Source organism: Carettochelys insculpta, chromosome 21, assembly GCF_033958435.1.
Source record: "Carettochelys insculpta isolate YL-2023 chromosome 21, ASM3395843v1, whole genome shotgun sequence".
NCBI classification, from domain to species: Eukaryota; Metazoa; Chordata; order Testudines; family Carettochelyidae; genus Carettochelys; species Carettochelys insculpta.
In genome coordinates, this window is record NC_134157.1 from 11562615 (window position 1) to 11583917 (window position 21303).

Below are 21303 nucleotides of genomic sequence, written 5' to 3' on the forward strand. Positions count from 1 at the left end.
GCATGAAATGGTTGGGAGAAGTTGTAGCTTCTCTTCTGCAGAGATTGATTCATTGTCATCCTTAAGAAGCCAAAAGTGGCCTTGGAAAACAAAAGTTGCAGTGAGCGTCAAATGGACAGCCATTCATTGTGTGTGTCTGTGCATTGTGTCACATATAAAAATTGTATCTAAATTTTGACCTTGACTGTCTTCTACAAGCAGCATGAGTGGGAGTGACAGGGTCGCTGTGATGCACAGGAGGAAAAGAACAAAGCAGGATCTCATCCTGCAGCAGCTGCAAGAGGCCCGGAAGGAGCGAGCCCAAGCTGCTGCTGATAGAAAGTGGACCCAGCAATGGCAGCAAAGTATGCTAAAGCAAAGGGCCCAGGATTTGAGAGAGGAATCACCAGAGCTCCTGTGGGCTGTCAAGGAACAGATCACCATCCTCTGGTCCATGTTGGAACTGCAGAGAGCCACCCACCACAGAATGCACAGTTATAAAGCCTCCTCACCTTGATGCCAGACCTCCCCTCGATGTTGACCAACCTCCCCTCATCATGGGCTCCAAATGTGGCGTGGGAGGGCAAGGACAGACTTGTGGTCCACCCCCAGGGCCTCTCCACACTGCAAAAGGCTCAAAATTCCCCACATGTGATGGCAGGATTCCCTTTCTTTTTCCTACCTCTTAACCCTCACCCCTTAAATAAAAAAAATTGCCATTGTGAAAACCACAGTGTAGTTTATTGGTTCACATGGGGTGGGGTGCAGTTGGAGGTTCTTTCATAAAGGTCAAGCACACATCATTGTCAGGGGTGGGGATGGCATCACGAGAGTTAAATGGAGCAGATTTATGTGGCCATCTACTCATTCATAAACCTATTTGTCAAAGCACCCTTGATTTTCTTTGCATCTGTCTACAGACTGATGATTGCCCTTGTATCTGACTATTCATAAACACACTTCCCAGGACATCTGCCTCTGCAACCCAGGTTGGCATGTAATTTTCCCCCTTTTCTTTGCAAATGTTATGGAGAATAGAGCATGCTGCAACCATGGAGGTGGAGGAGGATGTTAGTTTGGCAAGGGTCCAAATGGGTCAAAAGGCACCGGAATCTGGCTTTTAAATGGCCAAAGGCATATTCCACCACCATTCTGCAGTTGCTCAACCTGTAGTTGAAGTGCTCCTTGCTGCAGTCTAGGGTGCCTGTGTATGACTTCGTGAGCCAAGGTAAGCAGGGACACCCTGTATCACTATGGACATTCCCATGGCTCTAATCTTCATTTTCTGGTCTGAGAAGAAAGTCCCACCCTGGAGCTTTCAGTACAGACCTGAATTTCTAAAGAGGTGTGCAGTGTGTACCTTTTCTGACCATCCTGCACAGATGTTGGTGAAATGACTTTTGTGACCTACAAACACCTGCAACACCATGGAAAAGTACCCCTGGTGTTTGATGTACTTTGAGACCTGGTGGTCCAGGGCCAGGATAGGGATATGTGTTCCATCTGTCACCTGACTGCAGTTAGGAAACCCCATGGAAGCAAAGCCATCCACTATGTCCTGTACATTCCCCAGAGTCACAGTCTTTCACAGCACAAGCATTGATTTCCGTGGTTACCTAAATCACCATGGCCCCCACTACAGATCTGCTCACCCCAAATTGATTTCCCACTGACCAGTAGCTGCCAGGACATTGCAAACTTCCACAGAGCAATTGCCACTCGCTTGTGAACTGTCAAACCAGATCTCATTCTGGTATTACAGCGCTTTAGGGCAGGGGACAGCAAATCACAAAGTTCCATGAAAGTGGCCTTGCACAAGCACAAGTTCTGCAGCCACTGCTGGTCATCCCAGACCTCCAAAACTATGCAATCCCACCAGTATGTACTGGTTTCACATCTCCAGAACCAGTGCTCCACTGCATGCACTGTGGATACATTTGCTGTTATTTGCAGGTCCACCTCTTTGCATGCAAACAGCTAGCTAGTGTGCTGGTTTTGTGGGGGTAAATCCCCAGTAGTGTATATAAATGGACCTGCTCACAGATCTTGTCAGTGCAGTTTGAAAGCCCATTTCAAAATATACCCCTTAAAAGTGATGCATCCAAGCCAGTAGCTAGTAGAGTGCACCTCCACAAAAGCGATCCTTGTTTGATTGCAGGGTGCTGCCTCTCACTCCTTAGGCCTCTGGGCACAATACACTAACTTCCTTGGGAAAGAAAGTGCCCAGATCCAGGATCAGATTAATGCACAGATACACTGGGCATATCCCTAGGAGTCACATTTATGTAGGTAGGGGGGAAAGTTGCAATGTCATGCCACTTACTCAACTTAGGCCTGTGCCAAACTGAGGAGGAACAGGATAGTCACCATATTTATCAGTACAGGAGTGGGTGGTACTGTGACATGAAGCATCGTCCTCCTATAACTAACATAACCCCTGGAACAAACAGAAGATTTGCCAAGCCTCTGTCTCCTTCCACTCCAATGAGATGAGCACCTCCCACCTCACAGGAGAACTTCTGTTCTAAGGAGTGAGAGGGGATGACACATTGAAGGTAGCAGATTGTCTTGAGTGGCCTTTGTTTATGCTGGAGCAAGTGCAACTGTGTATATGTCATCTGCTGTTCAGATTAGAAGGCAGGGGCCCATAAATGCATGTTTGCCTAGCACCCAATAATGGATTACTCCAGCCCTGCCTAGACCAAACCAAATAAGCAGAGCAAACACTAGTACAATTTGGCCTATTTTGTGCCTCCTGCTAACAAAACATCTGATTTTCAGAGGTGCTAAACACCCACAGCTCCCACTGACTTCAGCTGGAGATGTGAATGTTCAGAACTTCAGACAATCAGGTTATAAAGTAACACTACACCAGGTGGTTTATGTTCTTGAGCCTGTGTGTGCATCCAGGAGATGTCTATAAATAGACATAAGAATATAAACACAGATGAAGGGTTGGGGCAGCAGGATTGTCACCAAGTTTATCAATACAGGAGACTATATACACACACACGTACTTTCAGAGTGCCTATTCTGTGCGACAGCACTTTGATCAGATGCTCTGAGTAATTGAAAAAGAAAGAAATTTCTGAATTTCAAGGTGGTTGCAATAAGAACTGTCATCTGGAATAGATCTACTCCATATTTTTTTTTAATATTTTTCAGATCTGTAAGTTGCCATTTAGGAAAATCACATTCAATACTTGCTTTGTTACCCTTCACTTCTGAAACAGGAAACTATTGAACCAACCTTATATACCTTCCTCCTCCCATAAAAAGTTTTAAAGGGATAAATACTTTACAAGACATTGAGTCAAACTTATTCCTCATAAGTAAATTCCACTGAAATCAGGATCTGACCAAAGAAACAATAAATTTTGTGATAGGGTCCAAAACAAAAGGGATTTGGACAAGGATAAATGTTTAAACGAGTGATGAATATTTTAAGCAAAGCAGAATTCCCTGTGCATTTCCCATGCACTGAGATAATGCAAAACAGTAGCTATGTTATATTTTATTTTAGGGGGACTGAATGTAATTAATAGAAGTTATTTGCTAGTGTGGTGGAGAGGGTCCACTCAAAAGAAATATCTTAATTCATATACAGTGGGCCTGTCCTTCAATCAAGAACTACTAGGGACATGTTTAGAGGGCTACAGGACTCAAGAGTGCATAGCAGAATCCCCAGCAGTGCTTGGTGCAAGAAATATCCGACTAAAGAAATAGTGTACATAACAGAGTAGTCGATGCACTTGTTCTTTCCAGGCTGGTTATTGTCTTCCATGCACATTGATAGGGTAAATCAGCCACAGAGAATAGTAGCACTCAGAAATTAGTATCAGGAGTGAAAGGAAGGCTTAGCGCAGGGGTCTGCAACCTGCAGCTCCAGAAACACATGTGGCTCTTTAAGGACTTCTTTGTGGCTCCTGATGCTAAATTGCAAAGTGAAAAAAAAATCCCTCCTGACTATTTTTGATAAATGGTGAATATCCTGAAGTAAACATGTATCGCATCTCAAATCATTGGGTGTGTGCGGTTCTTAAAGTAGGGTTTACAAAAAGTATTCTTTGATGTTATTTATTAAGGACCAGCTCATATTCATGTGCATTGTGGCTCTTGACTTTTTTTACTGAACTGAAAAAAATGGCTCTTTTTGCTATTTTGGTTGCCAACCCCTAGTTTAGTGCAACTTGATAATTCAAGCAAATCCTAGTTTTACTGGATGGACTCCCAAAAGGAATGAGATAGAAAATGAGTCATTATCAAAGCCCTTAGAACTTCAGCAGATCTTTCATCAAAACATTTCATGTCATGTTTATGCAAACGCATATAGACATAACTAATACCCTTGAAATATGCAAAATTGGAAAAAGGTGGAAATTGCATTTTGGAGGAAATCACAAATTCTGCACGAACAATTAAATTCTGCAGGGAACACTAATTTTCTGCAAAATTCCCACTGCACACTGGTGTAGAATTCCAGCAGGAGCTAAATTTGAGAATAAACAAGTGCAAAGTCACACAGTGAATTTTTCATAGAATAAGACCAACTCACAAGTTTGGAAACATTATTGTCTTCCAGGTCACACAGAAGTGCAGCGTAAATTGGATAAGTCATCTCAACTGATTTTAGTGTGTTTACTTGCAGATTATTTTAAAAGTTTTTTGTTGACTTTTTTGTTCTCATAATTGTTTAACATACTTCCCTGGTCAGTGAGACAGAAAAGTTACGCCGTAATAGAGTCTTGTGGATGCATGGGTTTATGTAACATAAAGGGATTGTACTGTGTACTTACTATGTCACCATATTCGATTGGATTTCATGTATCCTCATAGAATGACACGTTTACCCCATACACAAATTTTGCAATATAGAAGCAAGCCATATAATTATTAAAAAGTGCAAAAGAACTTAGTCCCTACCTGAGATGAAAGGTAATTCTCCACGTAGCTGTCCATTTGGATATTTTGCTTCCCACAACTGTGACTATTTTTCTGATTTGTCAACCTTGACAATTTTTGGACCTCTGTGCTTTATATATTGAGTCTGTTCTGCTACGGCAATGATCTGAAGAAGGGGGTCTGTCTCACGAAAGCTCATCACCCAATAAATTATTTTGTTAGTCTTTAAAGTGCTACTTGACTGCTTTTTTGTTGCGACTATATATGTAATATATATGCAAGAATGAAGCAAGGAAAGAACACTCCTAACCACATTTTTCTAGGCTGGTAAATTAAGCCTCTGTCTTTACAGTGTTCCAACTGAAGGAAAGAATAATGGAGCGATATTGCTAGAATTTTTCTGAAAACTTTCCCTGGTACAGGTAATTTACATCAACGGTTCAGAAAGATATCTCTGAAGAGAGCAATTCATGGAATGTACCAGGCTGCAAAAAATGGCAGGTATTTTTCTATGTAATTTCCTGAAATTTAATATGCCTGCACAGAGCTCCATTAATGTCAATGAGCTTCAGTATGCCTCCAGCAGTGCACCTGTGTGCAGTGAATTGCCGGCCTGTGATCATAAAATCTCACGGTTGGGACTTGGTTTTTATTTCATATTTGTACAGTATCTCATATAATGGAGCCCAGGGTCCTCTCTTTGACTGAGGCCTCTCAGCTCTACCGTCCCATAATAAATTAGTAATATACATTAGTAATGTAATTATAAACTAATATAGTAAATCACTAACAACTGGGCTCTTGCATGGGTGTAATTCATAAAGTCATGAAAAATGGTGGAGAAGTTAGTAGTTTGGATAGTAAGAGACCATGAATCCCAGTGTTGCTTGAACCTGGAGATAATCTGAACACACAGTTTTCAACCATCCACACAGCTGATTCCAACATTTCACACTGACACAACCAACACTCTAGGCTTCAGAGTGATGTTTGGTGTTACTGTGTTTGCCTGCTGTATTATGGGAGTGACAGTGTCGATTGGTGGGTGGATTGTGTTGCGCTCGGAAAGTTGTGTGGGTGGCAAATGAGAGATGTGTGCTGCAGGGAAGGGCTGTGTGTGTTCGGAGTTATTGTGTGTGGGTTTCGGTGAGAGGGTTGTGGTGTTTATTTTGGTGGTGAGGTTGTACTGAGAGATGCTTTCTGATTTGTCCAAGTAATTAATGAGGATTGTGTGTTGTGGTGAGGGGCTCTATGAGTTTGGGGTTTATTGTATTCCGGTTGTATTTTTGTGCGGATGAATTTTGGCAGAGTGGCCAAGCAGTTCCCCATCTGTGCAATCTGTCCTACCACCTGCTAAACTGCATAAAGATTACCTGTAAAAGTGGTGCTGTGCCAGAGTTACATCTGATCTTGCAGGTCTTGCTATGTCATAGGTGTAATCTGTAAAGTCAAAATATGAGAATTTAAAAGTTAACAGTAATAGACCATGAAACCCAGAGATAATTAAACCTGATGATACTTTAAACAATGATAATTGTGTATTCTCAATAGATTTCTTGCTTTATCCCTCTGAAAAGAGGCTGTGTGCGTCTTATAAGCAGAAAACACAGTCACTAGAAAGCACTTAAACTTGCTAGAAAAGTCTTGTAAATTAAAAAAAAAAAAGAAAAAAAGCTCTCAGGAGAATGATGCAAAAGTCTCATTTTCCCCAGACAAACAATTTTCCCCAGCAAAGTTTCTGGAGATCTGACCACAGCAAATTGCCAGAGTGTGTTAGGGATTTTCCACCTCCTAAGTGAGCCAGTAACCATCTGCAGCAAATACCAAGGATTCCCTTGGATAGTTTGAAAAAAAAAGCAAAGCTGTTGGCTACCATCTGCTCCCCCATTTAGCTATTTACTCAGTTTGTCTAGCCACACAGACCCTTCACAAATTGTGCCCAGCCCTGCTTGCCTGCAAGAGGCCTCAATTCTAACCGCAAGCTGCAAGGAGAACAAGAAAGAGCCAGAGCTGTCCCAACTTGGGGCAAGCTCAATGAGAGTTCAGGAAGCTGGAGAGGGAGATAGTGAATTAAATGTCCAACAGAAACACCTAGTAAAAGCCAAGTGGGGGGAAGGAATAGCTCAGTAGCCTGCTAAATCCAGGGCTGTGAGCTCAGTTCCTGAGGAAGCCATTTAGGGGTCTAAGGCACATAGATTAAAAATAGGTCGGGGCGGTGATGGGTCCTGCAGTGAGAGGAGGGGACTGGACTCAATAGTACCTGCAGGCCCCTTCCAGCTCGATACACTAGGTATACCTCCGCGTATCGTACCCCCGGAGGGAGAAGGCAAATGGATCCCCCCGCTGGCGAAGATGGGGAAGGAAGGGCGAAGAGCGGCGCAGCCGTGGCAGTGGGTCCTCCAGGCCTGCAGAAGGAGCTGAACCTACAGCCGCGGCTGCTCCCCGGCTTCCTTTGCCGGCGGCAGTTTGGGAGCGGGGCTGCGCCGCGAAGTGGGAGCGAGCCTGCAAGCCCGGGGGCAGGCGCCGCACCAGCAGGTGGTTATTGTTCTTGGCAGTAAGATGGAGGCTGCTTGTGGAGCAATGTGAACTCAGGTTGGTTGCGGCGCGGGTGCTCCGGGGAGGGGCTGTCAGCCAGCGGGGGAGGGGGGCAGACGGGCTCCTCCTTGGGGGGAGGCTACCCGGCCCCCCCCCCCCCCCAGACTGCTGCGGGGGCGGCGGCGCTCGGCGGGGTGAATGAATGGGCAGCGCTCCCGGCCCGGAGGTGAAAATCCGCCTCAGCCCAGCGGCGGGCGCCCGCCTCACTCTGCTGCGTTTTGTCCCAGGCTGGCCACGCGCGGGGCGCCCCAGACATGTTCCCCCAGCAGCAATTCCAGCAGCAGCTGCTGCAGCTCCAGCACCTCCTCCAGCAGCAGCAGCACCCGCCGCAACAGGGAGGCCGGTAAGCGCGACTAATCGAGGCCGGGGACCGCGGGCCTGTCCCTGGAGGGGAGGGGACTCTGCCCCGGGGAGCCCGAGCGTGGCGGGTTGGACGCCTGCCTCCCCCGCAGGCTCGCCCCTTCCACCTGCTGGGGGCGGGGGCGGCCAGCCACCCCGGCGGGAGGGGAGGGGAAAGGAGAAGAGGGGGGCGGGGGGGCGAGGAACCCCGATGGGGGATCTGCGCAGGGGCGGGTCTGTGCCGGGCGGGAGGACGGGACCGGCTGGGGGTCGGTGCGGCGCTGGGAGGCTCCTGGGGAGGTCCGCGGACGTTTAGGAGCTGGGCGGGGCGCCGGGAATCTGTGCATGGCGTGTAAGGGCCGGAGGGGATGTTCTCCATTTCCCCAGTTAGTCGGGCCTCTGGAGAGGCGCATCTGTCTGCAGGCGCCAGGAGGGGGGTCTCGGAGCCGCAGCCGCGGTAATAAAGGGTCTGCCCAGCCCTCGGGTGGAGTTCAGGGCGCTGCCCACAACAGTCCGATTCATCCCTCCTCTTCTGCGCTCTACGGAGGCGGCAGGAGGCTAAGGAAGCTCCAAATCGGACATTGCACCAGACAGTTATACAAATACTGCTGTTTGAGCATGTAAAGGCCGCTTCCTTCCCTTGCAAGAGATGGGGGCCCTGCACTCTTAAAAATCCCCTGTGCCTTTGGTATTTCTGGTGCCGGTCACCTTGGTATTGCTCTGATTCTGTCATCCTAGCACCTGAGAGCAAGTTAAAATAAAATAGTCTGGATCCTATAAAACCAAAATGCCATAGAGTCAAAATGGCAAAATTTTAAATCGATAAAAGCTAGGACAATGCTCACATGAGAAAAGCTGACTTGTTTAAAAGTGAGGCGTCTGGAGGAAAATGTGACGTTACAATTTATCTTGAGCCTTTTGTAACAGGAATATGGATTTTACTGTATTACCAGAATCCAACTCCCTTTTGGTTAAATAATTATGTTGTGCATATGTTGTTTGATTAACGAAAGGATGGGGTTATTGAATGCAGTTGTGTGGCGAGGTGACTACCAAGTGATGTTTGTGTATGATGGGAGATATTTGTGCAGTGACACCCTCATAGTGTTGAAAATGTGACTATTTAATTTGGATGAAAAGACAAATCTAGACATATGTCTTTGCTGCTTGCATCCGCACTTTAGACAGTAAAGAGTGAAAATGCTCACCTAGCATGTAAGAAAGAAGACAATAGTTTTGGTCTAGGAATTTTACTCAGTATAACCTGAGGTAGAAGATCCATTACAGAAGCAGTTAAATAATGCACTTAAGTACTGCTACTGTTTTCTTGTAAAACTGTATGTAGCAGGTACTCAAGGCTTTAGAGGGGAAGCATAAATAGAAAAAAGTTCTGTGGCTAAGTTATAACTATTGTTGCATCAATATGATGAGTGTAATTCTATATGCTTGGGAGCCTCTCTATTTCACTGGTAATAAGAGGAAAAAGGGACAGAAAAGTGTTTAAATTGCTCCAAATAAACACAAATGACCATGATACTGTAATACTGAGAATGTGTATTCAAATAGTATTCTAACGAAAAAATATTTTAAGTGGGGTATCTTGGCCTAAGGAAGATGCTGGGCAGAAGTAAATTTCACTGTACAGTGATATCTCTGTACACAAATACAAGTGTCGGTGTTGTAAATGTAGAGGTTCATGGTAAATTTCCAAAAACTTAAGTGACATGGTCCATCCCCTTCTTGCCACCCCACTGTCCACCACTAAGAAAGGTAATTTTGTCGTGTCTGTCATGCAGCATGGTGGTGCCAAACCCACACCTGAAGGGTTTCACAGCTAGCCAATGTAAGACGGGATGATGCGTGATGTCAGCTCTTGTGCCCCCCAAGATAAGACATGAGAAACAGTTTTAAAGAGCTTTAAAATCTAACACTGAATAGGCTCCCCAAGGGACCTACTTTTGGCTTCATAATATTTATAGCATCTCTAAAAGCGAGGCAAGTAAATTAATATTGGCTCATAAATTAGGGAGTGTGGCTTAGAATAGTGCAGTTGTACCTCTTTTTAGAGCATATAAAAATCGTCTGGTGTAATGTGGGCTGGTTTGTTTAATCCCCTGAACCAGACTGACACTTCTGCTGCTCAGCCCCTTTCCCAGGATATTCCCTCTCCTCTCCTTTCATCTCTACCTACTGCCTCATACTTTAAATATCAAAGTCCTAGTTTACTGCCACTCCTCCCAACACTCACACTTAGATGGTAACAGAGAGAAAGCCGTGCTAGTCTGTATACTGTCAAACAAAAAAGCAGTCCAGTAGCACTTTAAAAACTAACAAAATAATTTATTGGGTGATGGGTTTTCGTGGGACAGACCCACTTGGGTCTGTCCCATGAAAGCTCATCACCCAATAAATTACTTTTAGTCTTTAAAGAGCTCATGTTTAGATGTAACGACATCTAAATGAATAGCTGCTTGGTGGGAGTAGTGGATTTTTGAGTAGTGTCATAGGATGGTGAAAATGTTTTAAAATGAAAAGGAGTTGTTTGAGCTTAGCTAGTGATCAGCTCCCTGCATAGGTCTTCAGAGCTGCAGTCCTCTACTGAACTTCCTTTATGTGTGCTTGATGGTGAGAGGTTCTCTTTCAAACCTGACAAAGTTGCAGACCTAAAATTTCATAATGGACAAACCCTTGGCATTGGGTAATCCAGGAGGATGGTAGAAAGGAGATATATTGTTAGTGCATACAATGGCCTTTTAATGCAAATGCATTAGTATAGCTTTTGTTCTTTGCCCTTTGTGTTGTGCTTTTTAGAGACGAGTGGATTTGAAGATTACTTTTTTTCTACAGGAATTCAGGTTTTTGATCTTGTCTCTTTCAGGGGTTTACCACCACCTCAACAGCAACAGATGCTGAATTTAAGGGCAACAAATCAAGCGTCACTCCTCAATGCCAATCCAATGCTTCAGCGAGCTCTGCTCATGCAACAGATGCAAGGTACTGTCATTGCTGGCGATGCTCATTGCACCTGTTTAATCACCTCTTCACCCTCACTTAACCTGGGAAAGAAGTTATAGAATGGATATTACATGTCTAAGCAGCAGAATCATCTGCGTTGGAGTTTTATTCCTCTGAACTTTCCTTTGTCATATTTGCCCCAGTCCAAATTGGAGTCTCTTTAGTTGTTGAAAAGTCAGTTTCTCAACTGCTCAAAAGTGAGAGTTGTGACTTCACAATGGGAATCTTGCAGATAGATTTCTAAAATAGAGTTTTATCAGCATTTATTTTTACAGTCTAAACTAAGACAAATAAAAATGTTTGTGTGAATATATGAAACAGAAATCACAATTTTTGTTTTAATTTAAACAGTCACTTGTATTGTCTGCAAATCCCACTGCTGACAGAGAAACTGACTAGTAGGTCTTTCTTCCAAGCTCAGAGATGTGAAGGGTGGAGGGGAACGGCATAAAAGTGAAAAGTAAATTTTTAAGGAACAGTTTTGTGGAATTGTACTTGTTTGGCCTAAGTAATCTGTTTTTATGGTGAATGCCACTATTTTTTCCATCATCTGATTCCCAGGTGGATAGACTTTTGTCAGTAGTCTGATTAAACTGTCAAAAACATTTTACAATGCTGTCCTAATCATAGTTGTAGTTAATGTCAGATATTAGAAATGCAGGTAAAGAACTTAGTGTTTTTTTATTTTTGTATTTCCTTTTTAAGCTGCCAAGTGTCATTTTGCCAAAGAGGAACCTGGGTTAATTTGAATGATTATTTAACTTAAAACTAGACGAGGGATTTTTCTTGCACATGAAGGTTTATTTTGCATGTTATCATGCTCTTTGTTCTCTCTTGCTTAATTAATAAGCATGCTGTCTCCAGACCCCAGTGGCCTTCTAGAGATTTTTTTTTTTTTTTTTGTCAGCTGAGGAAAGCTGAAGTAGTAAGGGACTAGATCCGGTCCAGAGTTAGTTCTAATTTTTGAAGGTTATTCTGTGTGATTGTATCATGGAAAGCACTTAAGCCCAGAAATAATATGAAAGTGGGACAACTGATAAATTTGTTAGGAAGCAGTAACATGTTTTTTTCTCAAGAAGTGGAAACTTTATTTTAAATACAACTTATCAATAGAAATATGTCCAATAAGCTGAAATAAACTGAATTTGCCAATTGAGCAAGGTGGTTTTAATAGACTGATGTGAAGTATTATGCCCCACCTTATTAGAAAGTTTGAGCTAGTGTCTGGGACTTCTGTTTTTAACATTCTGCTCTGTCCCATGTTTAAAAGTATAATAAGGATCATACTGAACAATGTGACACACTTGTGATCTCAGTTTTTGCAGTCACCTACAGGCTTGGATTACATGTGGGACTATCTGGTGCCCAGGTATTTCAGTGCCTGAGAAACATCAGAATAAATAATTCAGTGGAAGCTTATGCTTTCAGCAATGGAAGGGAAGAAAGAACAAATGCCCTGCTGAATCCAAATATGTGTGGATAGTGCTAAAACTGTTAAACCATGAAAAGAAGGCCATTTCTTAACAGAATTTTGTTCAAATTTGGGTTAACTCTCCTTTCAAGAAGAGATTGTCTTACAAAGCAAAATTGACAAGTAAATCAAATCTCTGAGCATTCCTTTTGCTGCAGCCTGTATACAAGGGTCGTCTGGTGCTTTATAGCATAATGTCAATTGTCAGACTGGTTTTTCACAGGTTCTGATTACCCAGAGCTCAAACTGGCTTCACTGGGAACTATGGATTTTGAAATAAAGAAGTTATCTAACAACTGATCTGCTGAAGTGGGTCTGTCCCACGAAAGCTCGACACCCAATAAATTATTTTGTTAGTCTTTATACACACATCTCCTAGAGCTGGAAGGTCATCTAGTCCAGTCCCCTGCCCTCTTGGCAGGACCAAGCACCATCCCTGACATCTATTTACCCCAATCCCTAAATGGCCTCTCCAAGGATTGAGCTTGCAACCTTGGGATTGGTAGGCCAATGCTCAAACCACTGAGCTATTCCTCCACATTTCTGCTACTTTGTTTTGCTGGAATACAGACTAACATGGCTACCTCTCTGTTATTATCTAACAATTGGCAGCCAAAATTAGAGACTATTTTTAAAACTTTGGCTCTAACCTTTGTATCTCTCCTTCCGTATCTGTAAGATGAGAATCGCAAGACTTGCGTTCATCAAAAAGTGTTGATACTTAGCTAATGGTTACCTAAAATATAGAGAAGATGCTCTGCTGAGAAGAAATGTGTCAAAGACAACACATGATGATAGAGAAGGATAGCACCTTAAAGGTCTAGGTTTAGTTTATCATTTTGAGCTTCCACAATAAATCTGGTGGCACAGAGGTGTATGAAATCACTTGTTCAAAATTCTGTGTTAAATGAAATGTTCTGATTGCAGCTGCTGTTCTGTCTGAACAAACAAAACAAAAAGATAGCTTCTGGATCAGTTTGAACTGCCAGCTGCATACATGGTGGGATGAAATTGCCTCTTCTCAAAAGAATCTTTGCAAAAACAAGACCTTGACTTTTCATTAAATGTGGGTGCCAATGTGTTTGACTCAAATAATTCACTCCAGTGAGCTTAGCCTGCAGTAATAATTTTAAACAATTGAATAACCTAATGTATACCCACCTGGCAACAATGATGCATCTTTGGGATGGTTGTGTTTTGCTGGCTGGCTGGCTGGCTTCTGCTTCCCACAACTGCTGATAGCCATTGCTTAGGGAAAGAGTGAGACACAGTTCTTAACGCTCCGTCCTTTGCTTCTGTTGTCAAGGCTTGGGGGTTTTGAGCACACTCTCCCTAGGAGTGATTTATGATACGTTTGCATTTGTAGGAAACTTACGAGGATTTAACATGGCAGCCCCAGCTCTGCAACAGTTTTTCCCTCAGGCTACCAGACATTCCCTTTTGGGGCCACCACCTGTTGGGGTCTCATTAAAGCCTGCACAACTGGGCTTCCCAGGCCTTCCATTCCAGAGGCAGAATCGAATGTTTCGTAAGGTGAGTTTGTGATTTCCACATTTTCAGAGGCTGGCTCTTATTGGACACTGGCTGGTGCCCATTATGGTGATTACTTGTATTGTATGTAAGGCACTAAAGGGCAGTGTGGGTGGATTAGGATGAAAGAAGAACCATTTAATGCCAATTTGCTGGCACAGAACCACTTAGGTCAAACCAACCCATTTCCAGAAACTCCATTTATATTGTTAAGGAGTTCCTTGTCCTTTTCCAATATACCTCTCCTCTCCTAGGATACCAGGATGCAGTTTATTAAGTCTATGTAAATAGTAAAGTAATAGAAACCGTTAGAAATACCTACCTCAAAATAACTGCAGCACAGTGTGTAAAATCCTGGCTAAGTTGAAACGTGAGAGCTTCGCCATTGACTTTAACAGCGACAGGATTTCACTCCATCTCCTTTACATAGCAAAAACCTCATGGCTGCAGTCCTCTTGGAGGCTGGCTGGAAACATCAGAAACCAAGCAGAAAATTTGTCTGAACTCTCTGTGGCCATCAGCAGGTCACCTAACTTCTCTCTGCTTCTGTTTTTCCACCTGTAAAATCAGGATAATGCTTGATTATAGGGGTGTTGTGAAGTTTAATTGATGAATGTTAATAATGCTTTTTGGGATTCTCAGTGAAATTTATTATAGGGCTGTAAAATACTATGAATACCCAGTGACACCTCGAGTTCGTTTCCCATGTTTGAATTCAGCTTTGTCTAGGCATCTACTGAAGTTGTTCCATTTTAACTGGGAGTTCTTGCTTAGATCAGTGTTCTGGTCTGGAGAGGAAAGTGGGAGTAGTTACTTGAGACTCTTCCTTTTATCCCATGCTGGTTTTGCATGGGCTGCTCTGAAGTACGTTGGACCAGTCATACCTTCCATTAAGGTCCCTGGAGATGTCACTGGGGGCCGTAGTCTGGAATCCACATACAGAATTCTGTTCATCCCCTTTCAGCCCCTTATGGGGGAAAGTCTTAGACAAATCATCAGGCCCTCTAGTATTGGAATTTCTTCCCTGGTCTTATAATAAAACCTGTAGAGCTTTGTGGAATGTGTTGAGTTTTGGGAAGGAGAAGAGAGCTGGGTGTGAGACGATTGCTAATTGCAGGATTACCAGAGGACACCTGACAGGAAGCGGGAACTGGATCAGGCATCTTCATCTCATTCACAAGGAACTGATGAGAAAATGGAAATCCCAGAAGGTTCTCAGGCTGGGTCAGAACAGAACAATGCCTCACCTACAGGTAAGTGGCCCTTGTAATGTAACAAAAACTTCTGAGCATGCCTTTTCAGGATACTGAGGCAGCAAAAACCCTAAGTGGCTTTAGTCTCTTGTTAGATGCTTACCCCACAAGAGGATTTCTGAAAGACAAATGCTTTTCCATGTTGATACCTGGAATCCTGTTGGGATTGGGGCACCATTGTTGTAAGCACTGTGGAAAAACATGAAGATACAGGCTCAGCCTTGAAAAGCTTATGATCTGAGAACACAGATACAGTGAATTTGTATGGAAATGAATGCCCCGTGAAGGAATGATTTTCCAGTTGAAATGCCATGGAAAACTTACGTTGAACACTGATTTTTGAGCTGGTTGGGAAGTCTAATAATTGATGATAGTAGGTAATACTGGATTTTTGTGTTGTGAGCTTTTGGCCCTTGATATTAGATTAAGACCCAAACAGTCACTGGGTAGTAGTAAGTTCATATCTCTACTTCTGGGTCAGGCTTATAACAGTAACCTCTACAGCAGCATTTCCCAATATGTGTTCTGCGGAACACTGGTGTTCCATGCAATGTGAGTAGGTGTTCTGTGAAAAAATTTTGATGCTACTGATATTTTTCCTTCTAAAATATTTAATGTGAAATTGTGTGTATCAAAAATACAAATAATCAAATGAAAAAGTTATTTGAATAGTATTTAGAGTGTAGATATATTCATATTTATAATGTGTTAATCATAATATAGTTATGTGACTCATGCCAAAACAAAGTCCATTTGGATGGTTTTGGCACAGGTTGTGTTCAGAGAAATTGTGTGATGCTGCATCTGATGTGACGCTCCCGTGTTGTTCCTTATATTAAATGAATTCGTGATCAAAAGATGCTCTTTACATTTAAAAAACTGTCAAATGTTACTTATTGTTGTTTTTCAGTAGTTTTGCAAAAAAAGAAAAGTATAAAAACACAACATTTAAAAATATTTTCCATACCTGATTTGTTTTACATTTCTTTTTCATTAAAAAATGTTTTTTAAGCTTTAAGGAAGAGCAGTCCTTTTTTGAATAATATTGTTTTTTCTATTTTTATACAAAAGAACGACACTAACCGTCCTCCTTTCTGCAAGATGTTTTGTTTTGGGCTTGCACTTTAACTTGTGATTTTTACACTTACAGAATTGCTAATCATCCTCCTATCAGGAGGACAGTAGTCGTTCATTCAGATGATTTTCTCTTGTTTTTTGTAAAATAATACATCTAAAAAAACCAACTCTTTTTTTTTTTTTATCAACTTTTGAGCATTACGTGCAGGAATTTTCTGGTATGAATCCCTCCACATACACACAGCTCAACCAGCATGTACATGTTCCGTCAGTATATTCCAAGCCCAAAAGTGTTCTGGGGCCAAATTAGTTTGGGAAATGCTGCTCTACAGATAAAACTTCGTATCCCAGGTTATTATTGATGTCTTGAGCCAGCAATCCATTTCAACCCTTCTCAGAGCCGGAATTGGCCAAGTCTTACCTAGTCTTATCATCTGCTCTAAAACACTGTATCTGATATAGGCCATTTAGTAGAAGATCAAATCAGATGAGCCATCATTTGTTCTGCTAAGGTAATGTCTTTATCTCTGCAGAACCAAAAATGGCAGGAGAATCCATGTTGGACACTGAGCCTGCAGCAAAGAGATTGAAGAGGTAATTTCCACTGAGGAGGCCACAGAAATGTCCAATGGATTTACATTGCATGTTTGCTTTTGTTGTTCCATTGCTATATTCTCAATACAATGAAGCACTACCATGCCAGCCTGACTTCTGGCATTTGGGGAAAATGTCACTAGTGCTCATGGGTGACTCAAAAAATCTCAGGGCACTTGCTGAGTTGAAGGGTGCTGCAAGTAGAGACTTGCAAATGTGCAGATGTGTGCTTTATGTCTGCATTCTCACATGAGGATGCAAATATCTATGGCTCATTTCTGTGGATATGGATACAAATGCATATACAAATTTTGTGGGAAGAATGACACAATGTAAAGGTCCATCATGCACATTCTCTGCTCCCTGCTCTTCCATTGACTGCTAAACCAGGAACCATGCAATGCCATATCACCATCTGGTGGAAAGAGCATGGAGCACAGCTCAACAAAAAAGGTCCTGTACTGTTCCAAAGTGTATTCTGCTCAGACATGTATACATGTAATGGGGAGGACAGGAAGTGAATAGGAATTATTAGACATGGATTTAAAAACTTCTTTCCTCGGTGAATTTATTTGCAAAATCCTTTTTCTGTTCATGTGCATTAGAAGTCCACTTATGTGCACTTGAAGTGAAGACAGAGTCAGGATTCCTGCAGCCTGCTACCAATTCATTGTTTGGCCAGTGAGCAAATCTCTTCACCTCTCTGCTTGTTTCCACATCTGTAAATTAGAGATTAACAAAGACCTTTGTTGATGGTGTTGTAGGGTGGATTTGATGTTAGTACAGCGCTTTCATCATGTAAAGCTTTACAGAAGTGCAGAATATTGTTCTGGATTTGGAGTTGTGTTGTGAATTAGCAAGACAATAAGAAAATGCAGTTAAAACAGTGGCTGACTCATCACAACATATACATTGTTCATCCATTTGCCGAGTATGGTTTGTCTTTAATATGCTACAAATTATTAGCATAATCAATGTCGTGTAGCATAAATTGAATAAATAATTAAACCTGAGTCATGGGAGACCTTGCTGCAGTGACTCTTAAGTTTTAATGAGCAATGGCTAGAGACTGTCAGGTTTAATGTGTGTCTTATGTATGGGTGCAGATGAGTAAGGCTCTGCTGTAACTGAATCCATAGAGAGGTTAGAGAGTGTTTTTATTTATCTCCGAATGACCTGATGTTGAATCTCTGTATCAGTTGAAGCTTAATCTCTTTCAAAGCTCTGAACAGTCCCACCCTGCATATATTTCTGCTCTTGTGTTTTTATCGCGTCCTACCTATCCCCTTATCTCCCAAAAATGCTAACTAACCTCCATGATTGTTGCTTTCCTCCACTGTTGCTTCCATGGTTTCTGCACTGTCTATGTACCTGGAACAATGTCCTTAACCCAGGGCAATAGCAACCACCCTTTTCATTTGACTCCTTAAAATCCCATGTGCTCCCTCGAGCCATAAATGGTAACAAATATCAAGATAATAATGCCTCTGCCTCAGTTTCAAAAGAGTGACGCACCATTGTTTGTGTCTCATCTTAGTCTGATTTTGGAGACTCTGAGGAGCTCTCTACATCCATGTGTTAGGTATACTGTCAGTACTTCACAAATACTAATAATACAAGCTACTCTTGTTTTGCCTATGTCTGCATTGTCAGAATCTTGATGTGTATTTATAGCTGTGTAATCCAGTTGTTTTAGCATTTATTAGTCTGCTAAATTATGGAGTGTGTGTTTAAGTTCTAATGCAGGCAGGAATGCAGACTGCATGCTGTTACTCTTTCAGAGTTTGCTATATACTTGCGTAGTAGTGTTTCACAGGTGGGAATGTAGATCTGGCCTGGGAAGATGGCTAGCTGAAAATTCTGAGTGCTGACATATAATCAGGAAAGAGATCTGCTATGTCAGATCATTCTGCAAATCGGTCACTCATTCTTAGCATTTCCTTTGGGAGCCTGTTTCCACTCCTCAAATCAGATCAACAGCAACAATGAAATACAAAGGTAACTCCTCCCAGCAGTTTTTGGTATTTAGAGCTATTGATTTTCTGCTGCAGTGAAATGCAAAATATGTCAGGAAAAAAAATCAGTGAAGATAAAAATCTCAGTGAGGCCAAATTGAAGCACCCCTGCTTGGCTACCAACAAGCTCTCCCTCCTGATCTCAGTTTTAAACTTCCCCTGTGCCTAGAACAGGTGAGTGGTGCAGCTGTCCCAGAGATCATCAACCAAGGCAGAAAATAATCTCAGAACCCCTTATTGAAAATGCTGCCCTTCCCCCCAAGGCAGCCCTCTGTTCACCCTTCTACAGGGAAAAGTTCTCCCTGATACAAGCTCTGTTGCTTGGGCTTTAAAGGTATGGTTGATTTTTGTGTGTGTAGGCTGTGGAGCCCCTCCTTTGTTCTGCTTTGCTGGAGTTACACCAGAAATAGCATTTGTAGTAGTCAAATATTACCAACTTATTTCAGAGATTTCGAGTTTTCACTTGATGGTTAAAAACACTATAGTTTTCTTCCCTTGGCCTGTGGTTTAAACATCAGCTTGTGAATTGTGAAGTCTCTCCATCTTCCTGGCTTTGAACATGGGAGATAATCTTGTTCTCCTCTTTTCTTTTTGCATTTGAAGTGTGGAAGAAGTGCCCATACTAGCAGATGCTGCAGGCAGCCAGGAAGCAGAAGAGTCGAGCACTGAAACCCAGGCAGATGGTAAGGTGTTATCATGGCAGATGAGAGGGACAGAGCACCAAAACTGCTGGTGGAGTTGTGTGGATTTGTAGTTTCCCTCCCGCTAGGATATGATGCAGCACATGGGGGTATATCTATTCTGCAACTGGGCAAAGTAATTCCCAGCTTGGGTAGACACACACATGCTAGCAGCCCACTATAAAAATAACACTGTGGCTGAGTCAGCTGTTTGGGCTACCTGGTCAGGAATAACCTTGTCAGAGAGTATATATGTACTTGCGTGACTGGGCTAAGCCGCCCCTTTCACCTTCACATTCCCACTGCTATTTTTAGCATGCTCTCTGAAGTAGACCTAGTGGAGCTGGGAATTGCACCTCCCAAGTTTGGAGTAGGAATAGTTGTGATGTCTCCAGATATCCTGAATCTTTCCCTAAACATATTTGAAAGTTGGAGAGAAGAAACAGAGATACTGGGACCAATACCTTATAAGCATACCACAGTGGCTGTCCCTCTTCCGGTCAACTGGGGGGCTTCCAGTTGGTTTTAAATAGCCAGCTGCAAGCAACGAGATGAATTTCCATGTTGTACAGGGATTTTCTTGAAGAAAAACAGGTGGAAGCCTGGTGAATGTAGAATAATATCCATCTACAGGGGTTATATAAGCTTCCAGACTCCATGTGCCTGCTTCTTGGTTTTCTGTCATTGTTTAATTTTAATCCAGATAAAGGGTCTCTCTGTATTTTAGGACCAAATCGTGGGAGGGAGAATACAGCTGAGGACACCTCCAAGGAAATAATCTTTTCTGAGGAACTGAAAGCACCAGAGGTAGGTAGGCATGTCCCTTATCACCCCATGCAGGGCATAAATGTATAGGATGCACAGAATGTTTGCCCCCAAAGAGTCGATTTTACCCAGATTTCCATTGTGGCTTTAAATTAAGAGGTATCTGGCTTTTGAGTTGATATCAGTGCTGGAGATGCAGCATTGAGCTGTTGTGGGAAGTGGCTATACAGGGTCTGCCTCTGACAAAATTACAATAGATTATCACAAGGTTTTCATTTTTTGTAGATATGCACCCCTGTTATAAAAGCTTGGAATCTGTTACTCTCACACTCTACATTCTAACCACTGGAGTTAGGAGAAATTTAAATTTCATACTGATCTGGAAGGAGAAGGTCTTTTTTTTTTTTTTTTTTTTTTTTTCAATTTACACTAAAAGGTTAATTACCTCAAGTGTCTGAATTACTCAAGAGGAACTTCTCTCAGCCTTGGCTGGCCTGTTTTGGAGGCTGTTGGGCAAGGATCTCATCTTACTAATGTTGGGCTAGGGCATTTGGGTCGGAAGGACCCAAGTTCAGGTTCTCCACCTGTATGGTGTCTTTGTCACCAGCTATGAGTCAAGTATGAAGGACACAACCAGGTGGCTGGGTCCAGCAAACAGCGTTATTTTAAACAATACCAAAACTAATAGGATACCTCGCACTAGCAAACAAAACACAGAATTCTGGTTGTCAGAACAAACAGTGGAATGAAATCAGAACCACAAATATAAATAGTAGCTGGGCAAAATACAGTATGTGCCAGCAATTACTACTGGGTGTGGGAAACTGCGTTGCCTCCCCACGGAGGGACTGCACCAGACATGGTCTCTGACTTGAGATTCCAGCCTCTCAATGGGAGGTAGCAACCAGGCTCCTGCCTTTAGTAGCCTGTCAAGCCCACATTCTGCCCAGCTGCCTAAAAGCATCTCAGTTGAGCTGCTGCTCCAGCACCTCAGAGACGCAGTTACTGCATAGAGAGCCCTGAGGGAAGGGAGAAGACCCCTTCTAAGCCTGCTGTTACAGGGCAGATTAGGGTCAGGTGGCCACACC

The 21303-nt window shown here is 42.7% G+C and overlaps 1 protein-coding gene across 2 annotated transcripts in view; it reads left to right on the forward strand.

The window, feature by feature from the left end:
• The first annotated feature begins 7210 nt into the window (after window positions 1–7210).
• Window positions 7211–21303, forward strand: part of CIZ1 (CDKN1A interacting zinc finger protein 1) — a 30400-nt gene continuing 16307 nt past the window's right edge. Inside the window, exons 1-8 of one of the 2 annotated variants that reach the window (XM_075015885.1) lie at window positions 7211–7473; window positions 7704–7819; window positions 10694–10809; window positions 13668–13834; window positions 14949–15084; window positions 16695–16755; window positions 19374–19453; window positions 20178–20257. In XM_075015885.1, coding sequence (XP_074871986.1) covers window positions 7731–7819; window positions 10694–10809; window positions 13668–13834; window positions 14949–15084; window positions 16695–16755; window positions 19374–19453; window positions 20178–20257 — 729 coding nt within the window. In that variant the 5' untranslated portion in view covers window positions 7211–7473; window positions 7704–7730. The remainder of the gene's footprint in view (window positions 7474–7703; window positions 7820–10693; window positions 10810–13667; window positions 13835–14948; window positions 15085–16694; window positions 16756–19373; window positions 19454–20177; window positions 20258–21303) is intronic. The other variant, XM_075015884.1, reaches the window with a different exon arrangement.